General features: G+C 39.7%; 2 protein-coding genes and 1 pseudogene across 2 annotated transcripts; 2 read left to right on the top strand and 1 right to left on the bottom strand.

The window, feature by feature from the left end:
- Nucleotides 1–888: 888 nt before the first annotated feature.
- Nucleotides 889–2357, bottom strand: LOC149097628 (tyrosine-protein kinase JAK2-like). The gene has a single exon (XM_089280490.1). It carries the CDS (start codon nt 2102–2104, stop codon nt 968–970), a length of 1137 nt encoding a protein of 378 aa, XP_089136616.1. The 5' UTR covers nt 2105–2357; the 3' UTR covers nt 889–967.
- Nucleotides 2358–3965: 1608 nt separating this feature from the next.
- On the top strand, nt 3966–5142 carry LOC149097627 (histamine H2 receptor-like). Its single transcript, XM_089279918.1, has one exon. The coding sequence runs from the start codon at nt 4048–4050 to the stop codon at nt 4969–4971; it is 924 nt and encodes a 307-aa protein (XP_089136044.1). The 5' UTR covers nt 3966–4047; the 3' UTR covers nt 4972–5142.
- Nucleotides 5143–6734: 1592 nt separating this feature from the next.
- Nucleotides 6735–14886, top strand: LOC149097626 (uncharacterized; annotated as a pseudogene).
- Nucleotides 14887–15074: the final 188 nt, after the last annotated feature.

Below are 15074 nucleotides of genomic sequence, written 5' to 3'. Positions count from 1 at the left end.
TTTTGTGGCGTTTCTGTGCAGTGTAGCTGACCAGTGTATCGATCACGATATCGCCGAATGTCCCTATACACTATAACGATATCTTCTGGTGCTCCCAAAGGAGGGTTCTGAATGTCGCCACCGCACCCATAACATCGTGTAACTTTAGTACCTGCTACCCACTTTAGCTGGAAAGAACTGGTGTTTGGACCCGGCATTCCAACACCTTGACCTGCATAGGACTGCTGCTGTTGACTTGAGTAAATGACGCTGGGGTTTTGACCCCCCAAGTGTCTTGTTAATGCGATATTTTGATTATCAAATGAAGAGGGGTACTGACCGTGACTTGCTAGAAAACCACCGTTTGACAGACCATTAGCTGAGTGCAAAATGTTGTTCAAACCGATCTGGTTATGGGGAGCAGAAGACTGGGCTGAACTTGAGTCGAAGCCTGGTGGGGTATGGCCCTGGTTCAGGGTTGCTAACCCACTGCTTTGGTGATTTACATGCATTGCATGTATTTGATTGGCGAACGCCATCGAGGGGCGCTGATCGTGAAGTGCATGGAAGTCGTCCTTAGCATGTTTAGGAGAATGCGTTGACGGATCTTCAAGTAAATCAGCGGTTTCGTGGACAGGCTGAGATTTGGCGTTTGTCCTCTTCCGTTTGCTTGGTTTTTTTCCTGCACATTTTGGACCTCCACTAACGACCATGTCTAGCATCTTAGGACCCCTTCTTCCCAAGCTACTAGCAAGTCTTTTACCCGTATCGCAATGACCACATTAATTTATTATTAACTGCTATCTTGCAGTTAATAAATTGCATACACTGATTAAAACGTAACGCAAAACGAGAGAAGAAAGAGAAGAACTACAATATACAAATGCTGAAACGGTGCACAGTTGAAGTGGTCACAGAGAAGTGTTTGTTATTTGTGGTTGGCATGGTAACATCAATTTGCCTGACAGGGGGTACATTAACGCAAAGGTTAAATAAGAAACTCATATCTTTCCTGGAGAATAGATCCCTGAAGCCAACCGACTTGACTACCTTGATGGAGCAACCGTAGGGCGTTTGTTGCATCTGGTCTTCCACACGGTTGGACAACTGTGCAGGCTTCATATACGTTCCAAACGTTGCGCCACTCCAATTGACATCTCTTAGCATACTTCTGAGTTTGCTTTAACCTTTCACCTTTGCGGTGGAAACGGATAATCTTTTCTTTGGTGTCACCATTTTCCTCTTTCTTCAGGACTTCTTGGAAAGGATGATGAAGACAGGGGTTTAATAAATTAAAAAGCAGCATCCCGTAGGCCCACATGCCCACGCGCAGTAAATCCTCAACTGCGGCTCCCCCACGTGAAATGTCACCTCCGATAAGTCTTTCCGGAGCCATAAAGGGTACAGTCCCCCTGTCAATATCCAAGGTTCTCGATTGGTACACAGATCTTGTTTGAAGAAATAATGACCTACTCTCACCAAAGTCAGTCAGCTTACATACAACCGGCTGGTGACTCCACGCATAAGCGAGTTTATCGCGATCTTCCTCCTCGCGGTAATGGTGATTGCTCACTAGGACATTGGCTGGTTTTAAATCTCGGTGGGCAATCCCTCTTTCGTGCAAATAAAGCAATCCAGCGGCAATATCGGACGCGATCTTCGTCATGAAGGATCCTTCAATACCCTCGCAATTGTGGGTGTCAAGGCAAGCCATAAAATCATTTAGTGAGCTGACCTGGCCTTCTCCTCCGAAAACGCTAAGGTCAAAATAAACATATTCCAGCATAAGTGCCACTGGATCGTGGCATACAGCTTTGAATCCAACGATGTTGTCGTGCTTGAGGTCGTACAACAACCTAGCCTCTTTGGCGAACGCATCGATGAAGTCGAGTGAAGACCCGAGCAATTTCTTAACAACAACCGTTTCACCTTTCCTGGCCGAATCTCCGTCCTTCCTCCTTGTGTATTCGGTGACAGAAACGGCTCCAAATGACCCTTGCCCGATGACATCTTGTCTGCCGATATCAGTCCACTTAAACTGCGGAAGATCTTCGAAGCGACCGATTCTTTTTTTCTTGGAAGTAAACGCAATGAGTATTTTGAAGTTGTCTTCGGAAGAACGCATCGCGTAGAAAGAGGTATGATGAAGCACACAATGACGAATTATACGCGAAATTCCCGCCAAAATATCTAACAACCGACCGATGAGAGTTTCTGTGTCAGATAGCTTATAATACTGTCATGAAATAGTAAATTCTCCTCAACTCTTGACTTAAAAAGTAAACTAAGATAAATTATGTCAAAGAATACCGCCGGCATATCGTTCGGGATATAGTTACTGTATTGCTGGTTTTCAGTGTCACGCCACTCAAAATACATCAGAATAAAAGTAAATCAAAATCAAAACCGTTAAATAGATAAAGTACAGAATCTGGGAAAAGAAAGAAAGTAAATATGCTAAGACTCCCGCCTAGATTCAGATCACAGCAATTTTTCTTATGCAAGATATACGGACAAACGTTTTTACCACATTTAAAGAGATTTGTATGGAGACGCCATGCTGGCCGGAAACCAACAGAAACATCTGTCATCGAGTTTGCCACAAAAGCGTGAGAAAATCATAACCATTACAATAGTACTTTTTCTAATACTGTTCAGATAGCCAATTTGCATGAAGTACATCACCTTTTTAACAAACATTACAGCTCTCTCGGCCGCCGTGTAAATGTCACGTCACGCAAAGCTTAGAAATTCAAGCGTAGTCTATCACAAAACCAAGAACCCATTGTGCGTGCCATATTTTTGTAGTTAAGTAGCATGTCTTTCCAGTAGTACTTGACAACGCTAGGACAAATATCTATCGCTGCGAAACTCAATTTAAAAACGTCACAGTCCGGAGTTCAATTCTTCAGGCCGATCAATTCTTCGGTCGGTGTAGCAGATCTCAAAGAGTAAGCATCGAGATTTGAACCGCTTAACTAGCCCGCTAAACATATATGCTTTAGCGTGCGATATAATTACAATGAATAATAATTCCCAGAGATTCCCGCTTTTAAAGATTCCCCATTTTAAAGATTCCCCATTTTAAAGATTCCCGCTTTTAAAGATTCCCCATTTTAAAGATTCCCGCTTTTAAAGATTCCCCATTTTAAAGATTCCCGCTTTTAAAGATTCCCCATTTTAAAGATTCCCGCTTTTAAAGATTCCCCATTTTAAAGATTCCCCGTTCCCCGTTCCCCGTTCCCCGTTCCCCGTTCCCCGTTCCCCGTTCCCCGTTCCCCATTCCCCATTCCCCATTCCCCATTCCCCATTCCCATTCTCCGATTCCCCGTTCCCCGTTTTAAAGATAGCCGTTTGAACCTAATTCATCGTATTCTAATTTACAAAAAAATACTGAAAATTAAGGTTCTGTTTACACTTGTGGTAAAGGTTTGCAGCTGATCATTCAATGGCAAATATGCATTAAGGCACAGAATTCGATTTGTTCGTGATTAAGAGTAAAGCCAAGCCACAAGTTAACGACGTCCTGCTTGATGCGTCAGGCAAAACGTCAAATGAAGTTAAAAGCTTATTAGAATTAGCTTTTAAAAAAAGCTATCTTATCTCTATCTTATTTCTATCTAAGATGAAATGTGAGACACCTGGTGTAAGCAGATACAAGGAATTTGAAACTCCCAAAACATACATTTTGTCTTGCATTGACGGCTTTCTAATTGCAAATAGCTTTTGAGTGAAAAACTTCTAACGAAGCTTTCCAAACATTTTCCAGCGAATACTTCTTCAATGGAGTTATGATTAGGTTGCTGAAGTGTACCGGCTTTTAACATAGCTACCAGTTTAAAAAGATGAAATGTGAGACATCTGGTGTAGGCAGATACAGGGAATTTGAAACTCCCAAAACATATATTTTATATTGTATTGATGACTTCATAATTTCAAACAGCTTTTGAGGGAAAAATTTCTAGGAACGAAGCTTTCCAAACATTTTCCAGCGGATACTTCTTTAGTGGAGTATTGCCGATCAGTAGAAGCTTACCGGAACATGTTTTCGAATTGAAAACGTACGAGATGATGAAAAATACTTTACTTGGCAAAGCGCTGCTCTACCAGCCCTCGAGTACGGAATATGAAAACTTAAGATCATGGTACATTGTTAACTGTGTCTTCAACGCTTTCCTTACTATAACCGCCATCATCTTCAACAGCGTCACAATCCAGGCACTAAGAAAAACTTCATCGTTACCTAAGCCGCTAAGAGCATTGCTTCTGAGTCTTGCTATCTCTGATCTTGGTGTTGGTTTACTCGGCGAGCCTTTCTACTTTGGGCTACTGGTAAAGTGGTTGCAGCGTGACAATTCAACTGATGCTGCCTCAACCGCGTTTCTCTTTACCTTGTATTTATTTTCCGCAGCGTCATTTTCCGGAGTCATGGCTCTAAGCGGGGACAGATTCTTGGCTGTGCACCTACATCTCAGATACCAGGAACTTGTGACTCACAAGCGAGTTGTTGTTGTAGTAATCTCAATATGGCTGTTCAGTGCATTGTTTTCGTTGTTTTGCTTGCGGGTTTCCACCGATATTTCCCAAGCATTGGTCCCCGTTATCGGAGTTGTTTGCCTCGTATTCTCAGCGGTGCTTTACTACAAGATTTATTTAGCTGTACGGCGCCACAGAAATCAAATTCATGCCCTACAAGTGCAACAAGTAGCACAGAATGGCGAAATGGCAAATGCTGATAGGCTGAAAAAATCTGCAGTCGGTACATTTTACGTGTATCTGGTGTTTTTGCTCTGTAATTTCCCGCAGTTCTGTATTTTTGCTGTCGTTGAAATCTCTGGCTTAAATACCGGTGTAAAAGTACTTTTCATTTTTTCGACTACGTTGTTATTTGTAAATTCAACGTTAAACCCTGTTATTTACTGCTGGAAGATGAGACACATTCGACGCGCTGTCTTGGACATACTGCGAAATATATTCCCAAGTCACAACTAAGAAAAATACCAGTGAATAAAGGTAGAGAAGCTGGGCTAGATGACCATTGAGACAATTCTTAGTACTTTTTAAAAGCCCTCATAGCAACACTTGTCGAACAGTATAGATAGGCATGCCCACTACGCGATCAAGCGTGTTGTGGCTTTGTTAATAAAACGGAACCATACTGTAGGTGCATCCTTTAATATTTATCAAAGGAAAGTGTAAATATGGGCATATATGAATGAACAAAAACCTTTGGTGGGTTTGTGCGCTTCAGATGATCTTAGAATGCAAACCTTCTAATTACCACTACCAAATTGTTAATTGTCATTTTTTTCTTTTCACAGATCCTTTTTTTTTTTGTTATTCATGTTTCATCTGTTATTTAACACTGAAAGATGAGACAAATTCAGCACACTATCATGACATACCGAACAACTGGGGCCAGATGAATAACACGTTTAATTTTGTTTTTCTCTGTTAACCTTTTAACAGAATTGCTTGACTGCGTTTGTTATATTTTTTCTCCCCATATTTTGCTTATTTTAACCCCTGGTAAACCCGGCAATGCCAGATAATATATAGTCGGCCTCCGCAAACTTAAGGAAATTTTGAAGTAGAAGTGGGGCACAATAGAGGAGTGACTATTGTAAGCAGGAGATATGTTTAACAAGGAATATAAATTCACTCACGTTTCATTTCCTTTATCGAGCAAACGAACGTTATGTCCATTCGTTCTAGTTTTTTGGAGGTTAGCTTGGAATTATAGACCTGCAGACGATTTAATACGATTTTGGCGTGTCGCATTAAACCACCATAGTATATGTCTGTATTGGTGAAATTCAGTAGCTGTAAAATAGTTCATAAATTTATCGAACTGGTCGAAGAAGAACTCGGCCCTGCAAATTTTTGCAATATGGACTGTTTAGATGAAGAAATCCTAAATTAGTTTAGCCGAAACCGCCCTTTTAGAAGTGAGCAAAAAAGAATACCTGGTATTGTTCCGTTTTCTCTCAGGACATTTAAATTTTATTAAACGTCTACTGAAGAAAATGTTTGAAAACGCAATGCATATGTACTTGTACTTAACCTGTAGTGACAGAGCGAAAATCACTCAAATGAATCATTAATACCACTAAGATTAAAGTTGCATCACCTTTGACAGCTGACTTGAAAAAAAGTATTTTTTCCTGTAAGGTCTCTTACCTTGCTCACAGAAAATAACATATCGCTAATCTACACTTACCAGACGTTTTGACTTAAAATTTCATCTGAGACGGGCAGAACGAACAAGAGCCCGCAACTCAAAGGATACTTCTTGAAAACGTTTTTGTCATTAGCATTGGCTGTCAAAAGAGAGCTTTGAACTTGGTGTGAGTCGGCACATTATTTTCAGCTTCTATTACTTTAGTTTACACTCTGTGACAAAAATTAGACAAAACATCGCAGCACGTCGTCAGAAACACAAGCGGCTTTTAGGGCTGTTTGCGAAAAAGACTAATTGCAAAATTTAACTGCACTTATTAAAGTAATAATCAAACTGACCCTAGTTTAAATTCAGATTATTTTCAATGACAAATTTGTAATTTTGGTCAATTTGGGGAGTACGATGTGATATTTATGCAGATGATGTGAGACCCCCTCAAGTACTTAACAGATGTTTCATAAAAACTTCTGACATTAAACCTAGAGTGGCTCGTATGCCGAGTTGTCTCAAAAAGTGTCTATTTGTTTTATGTGTTTCTCTTAGCTGATCAAAACTAATGTTGAAACGTTTCTAATCAACATGACGTTACTCATCCAAATTCACGTTATTTTATTGGCGAGTCTTGCCTGCGTTCAGATGCAGATGTTTCGATTTTCATACTTCAAAATTTCATCTCAAGAAAGTGTAGATGAAGCGGAAGATTTTACAATAGCTACACAGGTTCTCGATGAGTTTAGTTGCGCTTTAATGTGCAGCTCCACCATTGTGTGTCACTACGCGTTGTTTGACAAAGATTCAAAAAAGTGTTCTTTCGTGAAAGCGACAGAAAACCTGAACCGAAAGGACGATGCAGAGCCTGAGTCAGAAAAGATTCTTCTGGAAAAGGTAGGCAACGATGAAAGAAAGTGTGAGTGCAATGCGTTTGATACATCATTAGGATTTTAACACTAATGGCTAATTACCAGTTAAAGTATTGCTTTCAATGACCTCCATAGAATTTCGAAGTTTTAATTTTTCTCATAAGAGTGCAAAACTGAGAAATCTCATCACCTGTTCGTGCATGTCTGAAGCGCAATCAATTTATGACTGGCCACCAAATCATAACATCAACCCCTGCAATTTATTCCGTAATTTCCTTAACTCTGTCACACTGTGAATTAGACAGATGATGCATGACCAATTGATGTTACATTTAGTTAGCGAATGAAACCCTGTTCAGTGTGATCATTCAATTAAAACTGTAATGAACATTACGTTCACATAGAACCTTTTACTTAGCAAACGTTTAATTATCAAAATTAAATTTGGATAGTCTAAATTTTTGGAGTATGTGGATCTCAAGTACAGAACAGGATTCAATTCGAAACCGAAGAAATAAAGATAAAACAGTGAATTATGATGGAAAATTTGGTCTAGTCCAATGTCCTTGCCTCTACACACGTTTACAGAGCACAAATTATTTCTTTTACTTAATTTATTTTCAGTTAGCGAAAAGCAATTTCATTAATAACGTGTGAAGTTTCTGAATAGGTAATATATTCTACAGACGCCAATCTATTTAAACAAGTAATTGAAAAACGTTGTCAAGAAAAAAGTGTAACTGAACCATGAACGATATGACACAGAAGTTTTCTGAGAAACTGCAAACTAATACTAATTTGCATTCTAAGACATCGTGTGCATGCTTTAGAGTGTTTTATGCAATCAACATGCGGGCTGTATGACATCATAGGCCCTTTGCACGATCCGGTCACATGGTACAAAATCACACATGCTGGTGAGCAAGTTGCACAGTGGGACTTCCAAAACAATGCCACTCGTACCAGTCCACCTGTACCTCTTTTTTTTTTGGAAGTCCCACTGCGGAACTTGCTCACCAGCACGTGGCATTTTGTACCATGTGACCGGATCTTGCAAACTGGAGATGAGGGCCTATTACTCCCTAGGTTATGATATTAAAGAAACTGCAGGATTGCTCGCATTGTCTGTAAATGTAAATTTCCCTCTGTTTTCTGATCAATACCCTTTATTTAATCAAGTAACAATATTTAATGTGGAAGGAGGACTAAGGAAACCTTTGCCGACTTTTACAAAGTAGTCTCCCTACTCTTTATGTTAAAATAAGAAAGAAAAGATAAGATGAGTAACTACGTAAGAAGCTAAGTAACATCAGTCAATCAGTCAATTAGTCAATCAGTCAGTCAATCAGTCAATCAGTCAATCAGTCAATCAGTCAGTCAATCAGTCAGTCAATCAGTCAGTCAGTCAATCAGTCAGTTAGTCAATCAGTCAATCAGTCGGTCGGTCGGTCAGCCAGTCAGTCAATCAGTCCGTCCATCGCTCAGTGAAACCTGATTCAGCTTCATAAAAACTAAATGGACCTCTTCATCATTTTCGTTCTATTTAAGAAAAGAAACAGTTTCCTTTCGTTACAATAACACTGTTGGCCTTCTTACTTGCTGGTACTGCTGTTGGTTTCAAGAACCTTTCCACATTTTCTCTTTGTCTCCTGGATCAGGTTGTTCAATGCCCGATTAAGCTAACCCAGGATTAGCGAGAAATGTAATTTCAGTTTTTTAACTTTTCGGCGAGGTTTTCTGTTTATATTGGTTGTCCTTCAGTTTTGAACTTTAGTTATCTTAAACTTCGGCTAAAAATATAACCAGTGAAACATTTTTATTCCAGAAAAGAATTAATTTCTCGGTCAACTTTTAATCCTGTGCTAGCGTTAACCGACTTTCGAACAACCCGGCCCTGGAATACTCGTTTACTTTCGCTGGCATTCATCTAGGTCGAGTTTGGTTCGTTTGTTGTAGAACCACAGGATATCTTTTCAGAGACATCTCTTTATACCTCACGTTATACAAAACGTGGATCACGTGATACAAACGTACCACGTGACCTAATTTAAGTCGTGGTGTGGTGTGTATGCGATAATTTTGTGGTCTGACGAGATGGTGAAAACCCAGGCACGCAAGGCTTGCACGAGTGAATAGTTGTATCTGAATGAAATTATTTTTTTTTTGTCAGTGTTTTGATATGACTTCTGGGTGGAAAATGAAAAAAAGTATTAATGGCTACCTATGTTCAAAACTTGTAAAAGCCACAATATTGGAGTTGCTATTAATATATGTAAGCAAACCTGTTTACTACTTTGATGAAGACATAAGTTATGTAAAAGATATTTTTATGTAAATATGAATTGTTTTTTTTGCTATCTCACTATCTGCTTACTTGCTTGCTTTTATTTGATTGACTCATATATCCACCATTTAACTGATTGATCAATCGTTTGATTGTTCTTTAATTACTTTATGCTTTTTTAACGACACTAAGTGACATTTGACGCCGACAGTATACTTTTTTCCATCAAGGTCGATATTGCGCCAAACAGCAAACAAGACTGCGTTTCAGTGGAGAAGGACAAGCCTTGCACTGCTCACGGTAATCAGGAAAGACGTATAGATAGATACAACAATTTATTTATCCACGGAGGCTTTTTTAAATCTTTGTTTTTCCCAAGTGATAATGTTTACTATAAAAATGTTTCTGATGATGATAATGATAACGAAGTTGATCATAATTAACATGAGTACGACGATCCAGACGGTTTAATAATGCTGAAGTCGTTATCATGAATGTGATAATAGAGCGTGAAAAGAAAAGACCTTTGACTATTCTATTAGTAACCGCTAACCGAAATTGTCTTTTTTAATTCTCAAAGAAAACAAAACCAACCGGCCTTCTTGTAGCAGCATTCTCCAAAAAAATAGGTATGGTTAAATAACTGTAATAAATATATTTAGCCAGGCCTAAAAGCGGAGAAACAAGTTAACCCGGCTTAAACCCGCGATCCAATCGTAAACCAGTCCCTTGCGAATGAATTTTCAGCTTTTTGGGAATTTCTAGGAATTCCTTGGTATTCCTTGGAAATTCTCAGATATTCCCATAAAACTCCAAACTATGCAGATTAGGCAGAGTTGCATAAGTTTGGAATTCCTGGGAATTCTTGAAAATTAGACGTTGCACAAATTTCGATGCCTGGAATTCCTAGGAATTCTCAAGAATCTTACTTGAGGTGTTCTTAACAAGGGTTGAAATTTTGGGGGAATTTCTGCATGACGATGGACTTTTTGAGGCTAGTTGATTTCTTGGAATTTCTAGGAATTTCCATTACATAGTGTTTTTTTTTTGTCTAATCACTGATTCCTATTGCAAATCTGATCCCGTTACAATTAATATATAGATTTAGCCAAGCATAAAAAAGCGGAGCTCCTGATTGCAATAACTGACCATAAAGGAAAAATAGAACATTTTTTTCTTGGATCAGAAACTCAAAAAATGATCAATTGTGAGCATATAATTGTTCAGCGTGTGGTTTTGCCATTTTTTCCAGTTAAATTTTAACAAACTACAAAACCAATTGAAAGGCTGACCGGACGGCTGAAAAGGGTAAATTTAATGCCCAATATTTCGGTTAGACAGAACTAAGCTTCTTCAGGGGCTACACTGAAGCTAAGTAGATATGGATAAAACGGTTACAAAATTTTAAATGATACTAAAGGAAATATGTGACACGATTGGTTGACTGAGCAAAAAACAAAAAAAAGAAACAAAAGAAACAAAAGAAACAAAAGAAAAAAATGAAACCTGTAATAAGCGGATACATAAAAAAATTAATAGATTAAATTTCTTCACTCCTGTTTAATCCAGAGGGTTCAAGGGTCTTATCCTTGGAGATCAGAAATCAGGGGCACCCAACGACCGTTTTCTCTCTAATGCTGTTAGATGCTGTTTTAGGCTATCTGGAGTACTTTTAAAGCTCTGTAGGTTAATTTTAGGTTGCACTAAAAAATTTTTATCTGTTCGGATATTCTAGGGGAACTTGAGTATTCTCGAATTTATTAGGGCTTTTTTGTCCATTTCCCGAAAACCTTAGGTCTTATCGCCTTTCCGAAAATGATAGCTGACCTTTTTTCGGTACTCAAAACGACATTTTCAACAGTCCGAAAACAACAGACATTAAATTTCTCATATCACGAAAGTGCGAGGTGCCAATTCTCTCAAGAAAATCAGAGGGGATTAAAGGCCTTCCGAACAGACAATTTACCGAAACGATCCGTTGGGTGCCCCTGAGAAATGCTCGTAGAAATTACGTACGCAATATATCAGGGACTTTCCAAGAGACGATTGTGCAAGAAGAAAAGTCAACCACGCGCAAGGGGTTTATCTGCGCTAAAATTTTGCCTTTGCGAGTATATACGCCCTCCTTCTCCCCCAGAAAAATAACCTGACTTGAGCCCACGATCCAATCGGAAACCCAGTAACTGGTCAGCGGTCAACTTCAAAAAACACGCAACCTCGATGAGCTCTAAACCTGAGCCCACGATATGGTCACGTGATACTGGTCAGCAGATAGCTTGTTGTGACAGCTATCAATTAACCATAGCGTGGATGCCAAAATTCAAAGATGTAGCTATGGTAATGGTGCTACTCTCTTAGTTTTCTATGGCTGGTTTCCAGTGTCACGCCATCAAAAATAAAAATCGTAACCATTCAATGAATTAAGTCAAGAAGCTGGGATATGAAAGATGATTGATATATAAACAACCTCGCCAAGATTTGTGCCAAGGTCTGTGCGGATTTTCATTCTCCCGCTATTCCGCGGAGAAGTGTTTCACTCAAATTTATAGAGCTTTGTATGGAGTCGCCAAGTTTGTGCCCCTCGGCGGGACACAAACATGACGGCCGTAACGTAATAGAAACATCTGTCATTGAGGTTTGCCATTGAAACGAAAAGTTATTACTCTAGAGTTCCGACACATTGAAATCAACACCTCTTACAGAGCAACAACTGTTTAGTTAGCAAAAACTTGAGCAATAACTCATCTTTTGACCTACTCGAAAGTCTCATCGGGGCACCATTTTAATGTCACACAACGCATAAACTTGGAAATTCAAACGTGCCCTATTTCAAAATGAGGAACCCTGTCGAGCTTAAACGCTGCGAAACGTCAAGTTATTAGAGGGCCTTACGTCTGCTGAAACTTAAACGTCAGAGGGATTGGTAATTTCTTATTTTGGAAAATAATGACGTCACATGAAAAGCGGTAATTGGCGTTCGGACGGACGTAAGTACGGACAGTCACGCGATAACCAAATTTTTTCAGATTGATGGGTTACAAATTTTCCTAGGTATGGGGCTCCGCTCGCGCGCCTTCGGCGCGCAGTAGCTCCGCCATAAATACCGGCAATGTGGGCATTAAGGCCACAACTTTTATCTCCAGACTTAAGTTTCATGTCTACTGTATACTTCATCCCTCATCCAAAATTTAAATCATAGAGAAAAAACGAAAGGAATTCTGGTAGTTGTAGTCAAAATGACGACAACGTGCAAATATGCTATTCCTAGGAATTCCATTTCTCGATTACCATGAAAATTTGTTCCTTTGTTCCTAGGAACTCTTAAGAATTACTAAGAATAAATTCCTAGGAATTCCCAGCGTAAATTCGCAAGGGGCACTTGGTCAGCGGCCAACTTAAAAAAAAGACGTGATCTAAGCTCTAAACTAACCATATCGCGGGCGTTTGACCACATTTTTAAACACCACGAACGGAGTTGAAAATACGACGTGAGGCGCAGTATTTTTGACAAACTTCAAGGTGTTTGGAAATGTTGTCAGACACGTTCTCGAGTGCTTGATATATCTTCTCAATCGAAACTAAAACTAAGGAGAAAACGGAGAAATAAAATTGTAGAAAGCTATGCTAATATCCAAACACCATCACAGTCATGATTTGCTTTGTTTAAACTTAATGAATTATTTTAAAATAAGTTTGAGAAGTTTCGTTCTCGCAAACACACGGTCACATACCTTCCAAGAACTCTTTTCTGCGTAAAATCAGAAATAATGCTCAAGCTGATAACACTCTTTTCATCGCAGCTCAAACCCGACTGGTATTTACAACATGAAAGTCAGTAATATCACGTGGCCAAGATGGTGTGAAATGAAGGGAATTCAAGGATGTGGAGATGGAGCCTGGGAACTGGTGATGAAAATCAAAGGTGACAAAGACAAGGTATTAAAGTTTCGATCGCTAGCAACAATACCAAGGTCTCGGTTTGATATTTTCACGTAAAGACCTCACTCTCGATTAATAAGTAGTTATTTAATTTTATAACCAACTGGGAAGTCTTTGCTCCACTATTTACTTAATACCTAATCCTCTTCGTCCCCTTTGGCGCACAATTAAGTCAACAATTAACAATCCCTCGCCACTGCTTCGTATTTTGTGTAGCAAGTTGTGCCTCGCCCTATTGGAGTTTTGCCTCACGGAACTCAGCTACGAAACTTCGGTGTTGGGTGGTTTTGTGCCAACCAGGTTTCCTTTTGGAGGTGGTGTCCGTCGCAGGACAATCCTAGGGATTTGAGCCGGATTCATTCTAAGTACGTGTCCCAGCCATGTCTGTGCTCTGGGTCAATCAAATTGTCAATGCGCTGAAGAAAATCGTCTGCGACTCAGTGATTGCCTACTTTCGAAATTCACTCCCAACGAGTTTAGATTGCTGTTCGAACCCATGATTGACTTAACCGCGGATACCTCAATGAAGTCCAATGAAACTATAACTAACAGTAAGTATATCTCACATTTTAGAGCTCGTACCGCTATGATTCTCGTCGCTGGACCAACAAGAGAGCCTCAGTCAGATGGGTTTTAAGTAAGGGAAAACAAGTTAAATTACCAGCATACTGGCTCAGCAGTTTCACCAGGATTTGTGTCACAATGAACTTTAAAGAAAATGTCTCAAGGAACGCAACATCGATTGTAATGAATTATACAGCACCATCGCTTTACTCCGCTCTCCACAGTGGAGTGAAGAAGACATGGGCAGCAGACTTCTCCACCATTAAGACTCCACCCAACATCGACAAAAGTTGTCTGGTGCAGGGCTTCAACATGCTTGGACCACACCCATGGGTTATAAAGTCCCGGATTGGAGTGGAGTCCCAGCCTCAGAGCCGATGTCCCTTCCCATATTTGGTTCGTGGTGTTGGGATTGGCTTTCAGGAACATCCTCAAGTTAGTTGTGGGGAAATCATTATCAGCAACCATTCATACATCCCAGCAGAAGTCTATACAGCTTACTGTAAAATATACATTCAGTAGCGGTTGCCGAAAGTAAAAGGTTATCAGCCGCAACTTAGTAAATGACAACAGCCGGATGAATACTACAGCGATATTACGAGCAATATTGTAAAAATAATATTGTAAAAAGAGTGTACCACCTTAATCATCTCACAGCTTCAATGCAACTATTAATAATGGTAATAGGACTGAGTGGAGTCCAGTTCGGTCTGTAATCATACGAGTGATTAACAAAATTGGACGACGCGATGTCCTGTTACCAATTAATCAAAACTATGACAAAATTCGAGAAACGAACAAACCATCGATTGAGCGCTGAACGATTAAACGTCGTTATGAATGCTGAAAAACACAGCAGTTTACTCAACAAAGTGCACCGCAACAGCGCGCACAAAATGACGCGTACTGTCCAATTACAAGCATGACGCGTACACTGTCCAATCAATGCTCAAATCGGGCTGCTGATAGCCAATCACGTTGGAGAATTTTGTTATAGTTTTGATTAATTATAAAATAGTCTACTAGTATAGGCGGCTCAATTTGTTATTTACTTTTAGATTTTCTAGACTTTTTCAAAAATAGACACAAAATTGCAACAGGCGGATTAGCGGGGCAGAAAGCGAAACGCGATACACGAGCGCGAAGCGCGCGACGAAAAAGCGTTTCGCGCTCGTGTATCGAGTTTCGCTTTCTGCCCCGCTAATCCACCTGTTCTGCAGGCTACTTTTTTAAAAAAATTACTTGTTTTGAGTGACAAGTACTGCTT

The sequence above is a fragment of the Orbicella faveolata genome, unplaced genomic scaffold, assembly GCF_042242905.1.
Source record: "Orbicella faveolata isolate gen_17 unplaced genomic scaffold, um_ofav_v1 contig_47, whole genome shotgun sequence".
Lineage (NCBI taxonomy): Eukaryota > Metazoa > Cnidaria > Anthozoa > Scleractinia > Merulinidae > Orbicella > Orbicella faveolata.
The sequence above is the reverse complement of the archived record's forward strand: the minus strand, read 5'-3'. Positions and strand labels throughout refer to the sequence as shown.

What these genes read in the sequence shown, in the direction of transcription:
- LOC149097628 (XM_089280490.1), bottom strand. Translation starts at nt 2,104, where the DNA reads ATGCGTTCTTCCGAAGACAACTTCAAAATACTCATTGCGTTTACTTCC.
- LOC149097627 (XM_089279918.1), top strand. Translation starts at nt 4,048, where the DNA reads ATGATGAAAAATACTTTACTTGGCAAAGCGCTGCTCTACCAGCCCTCG.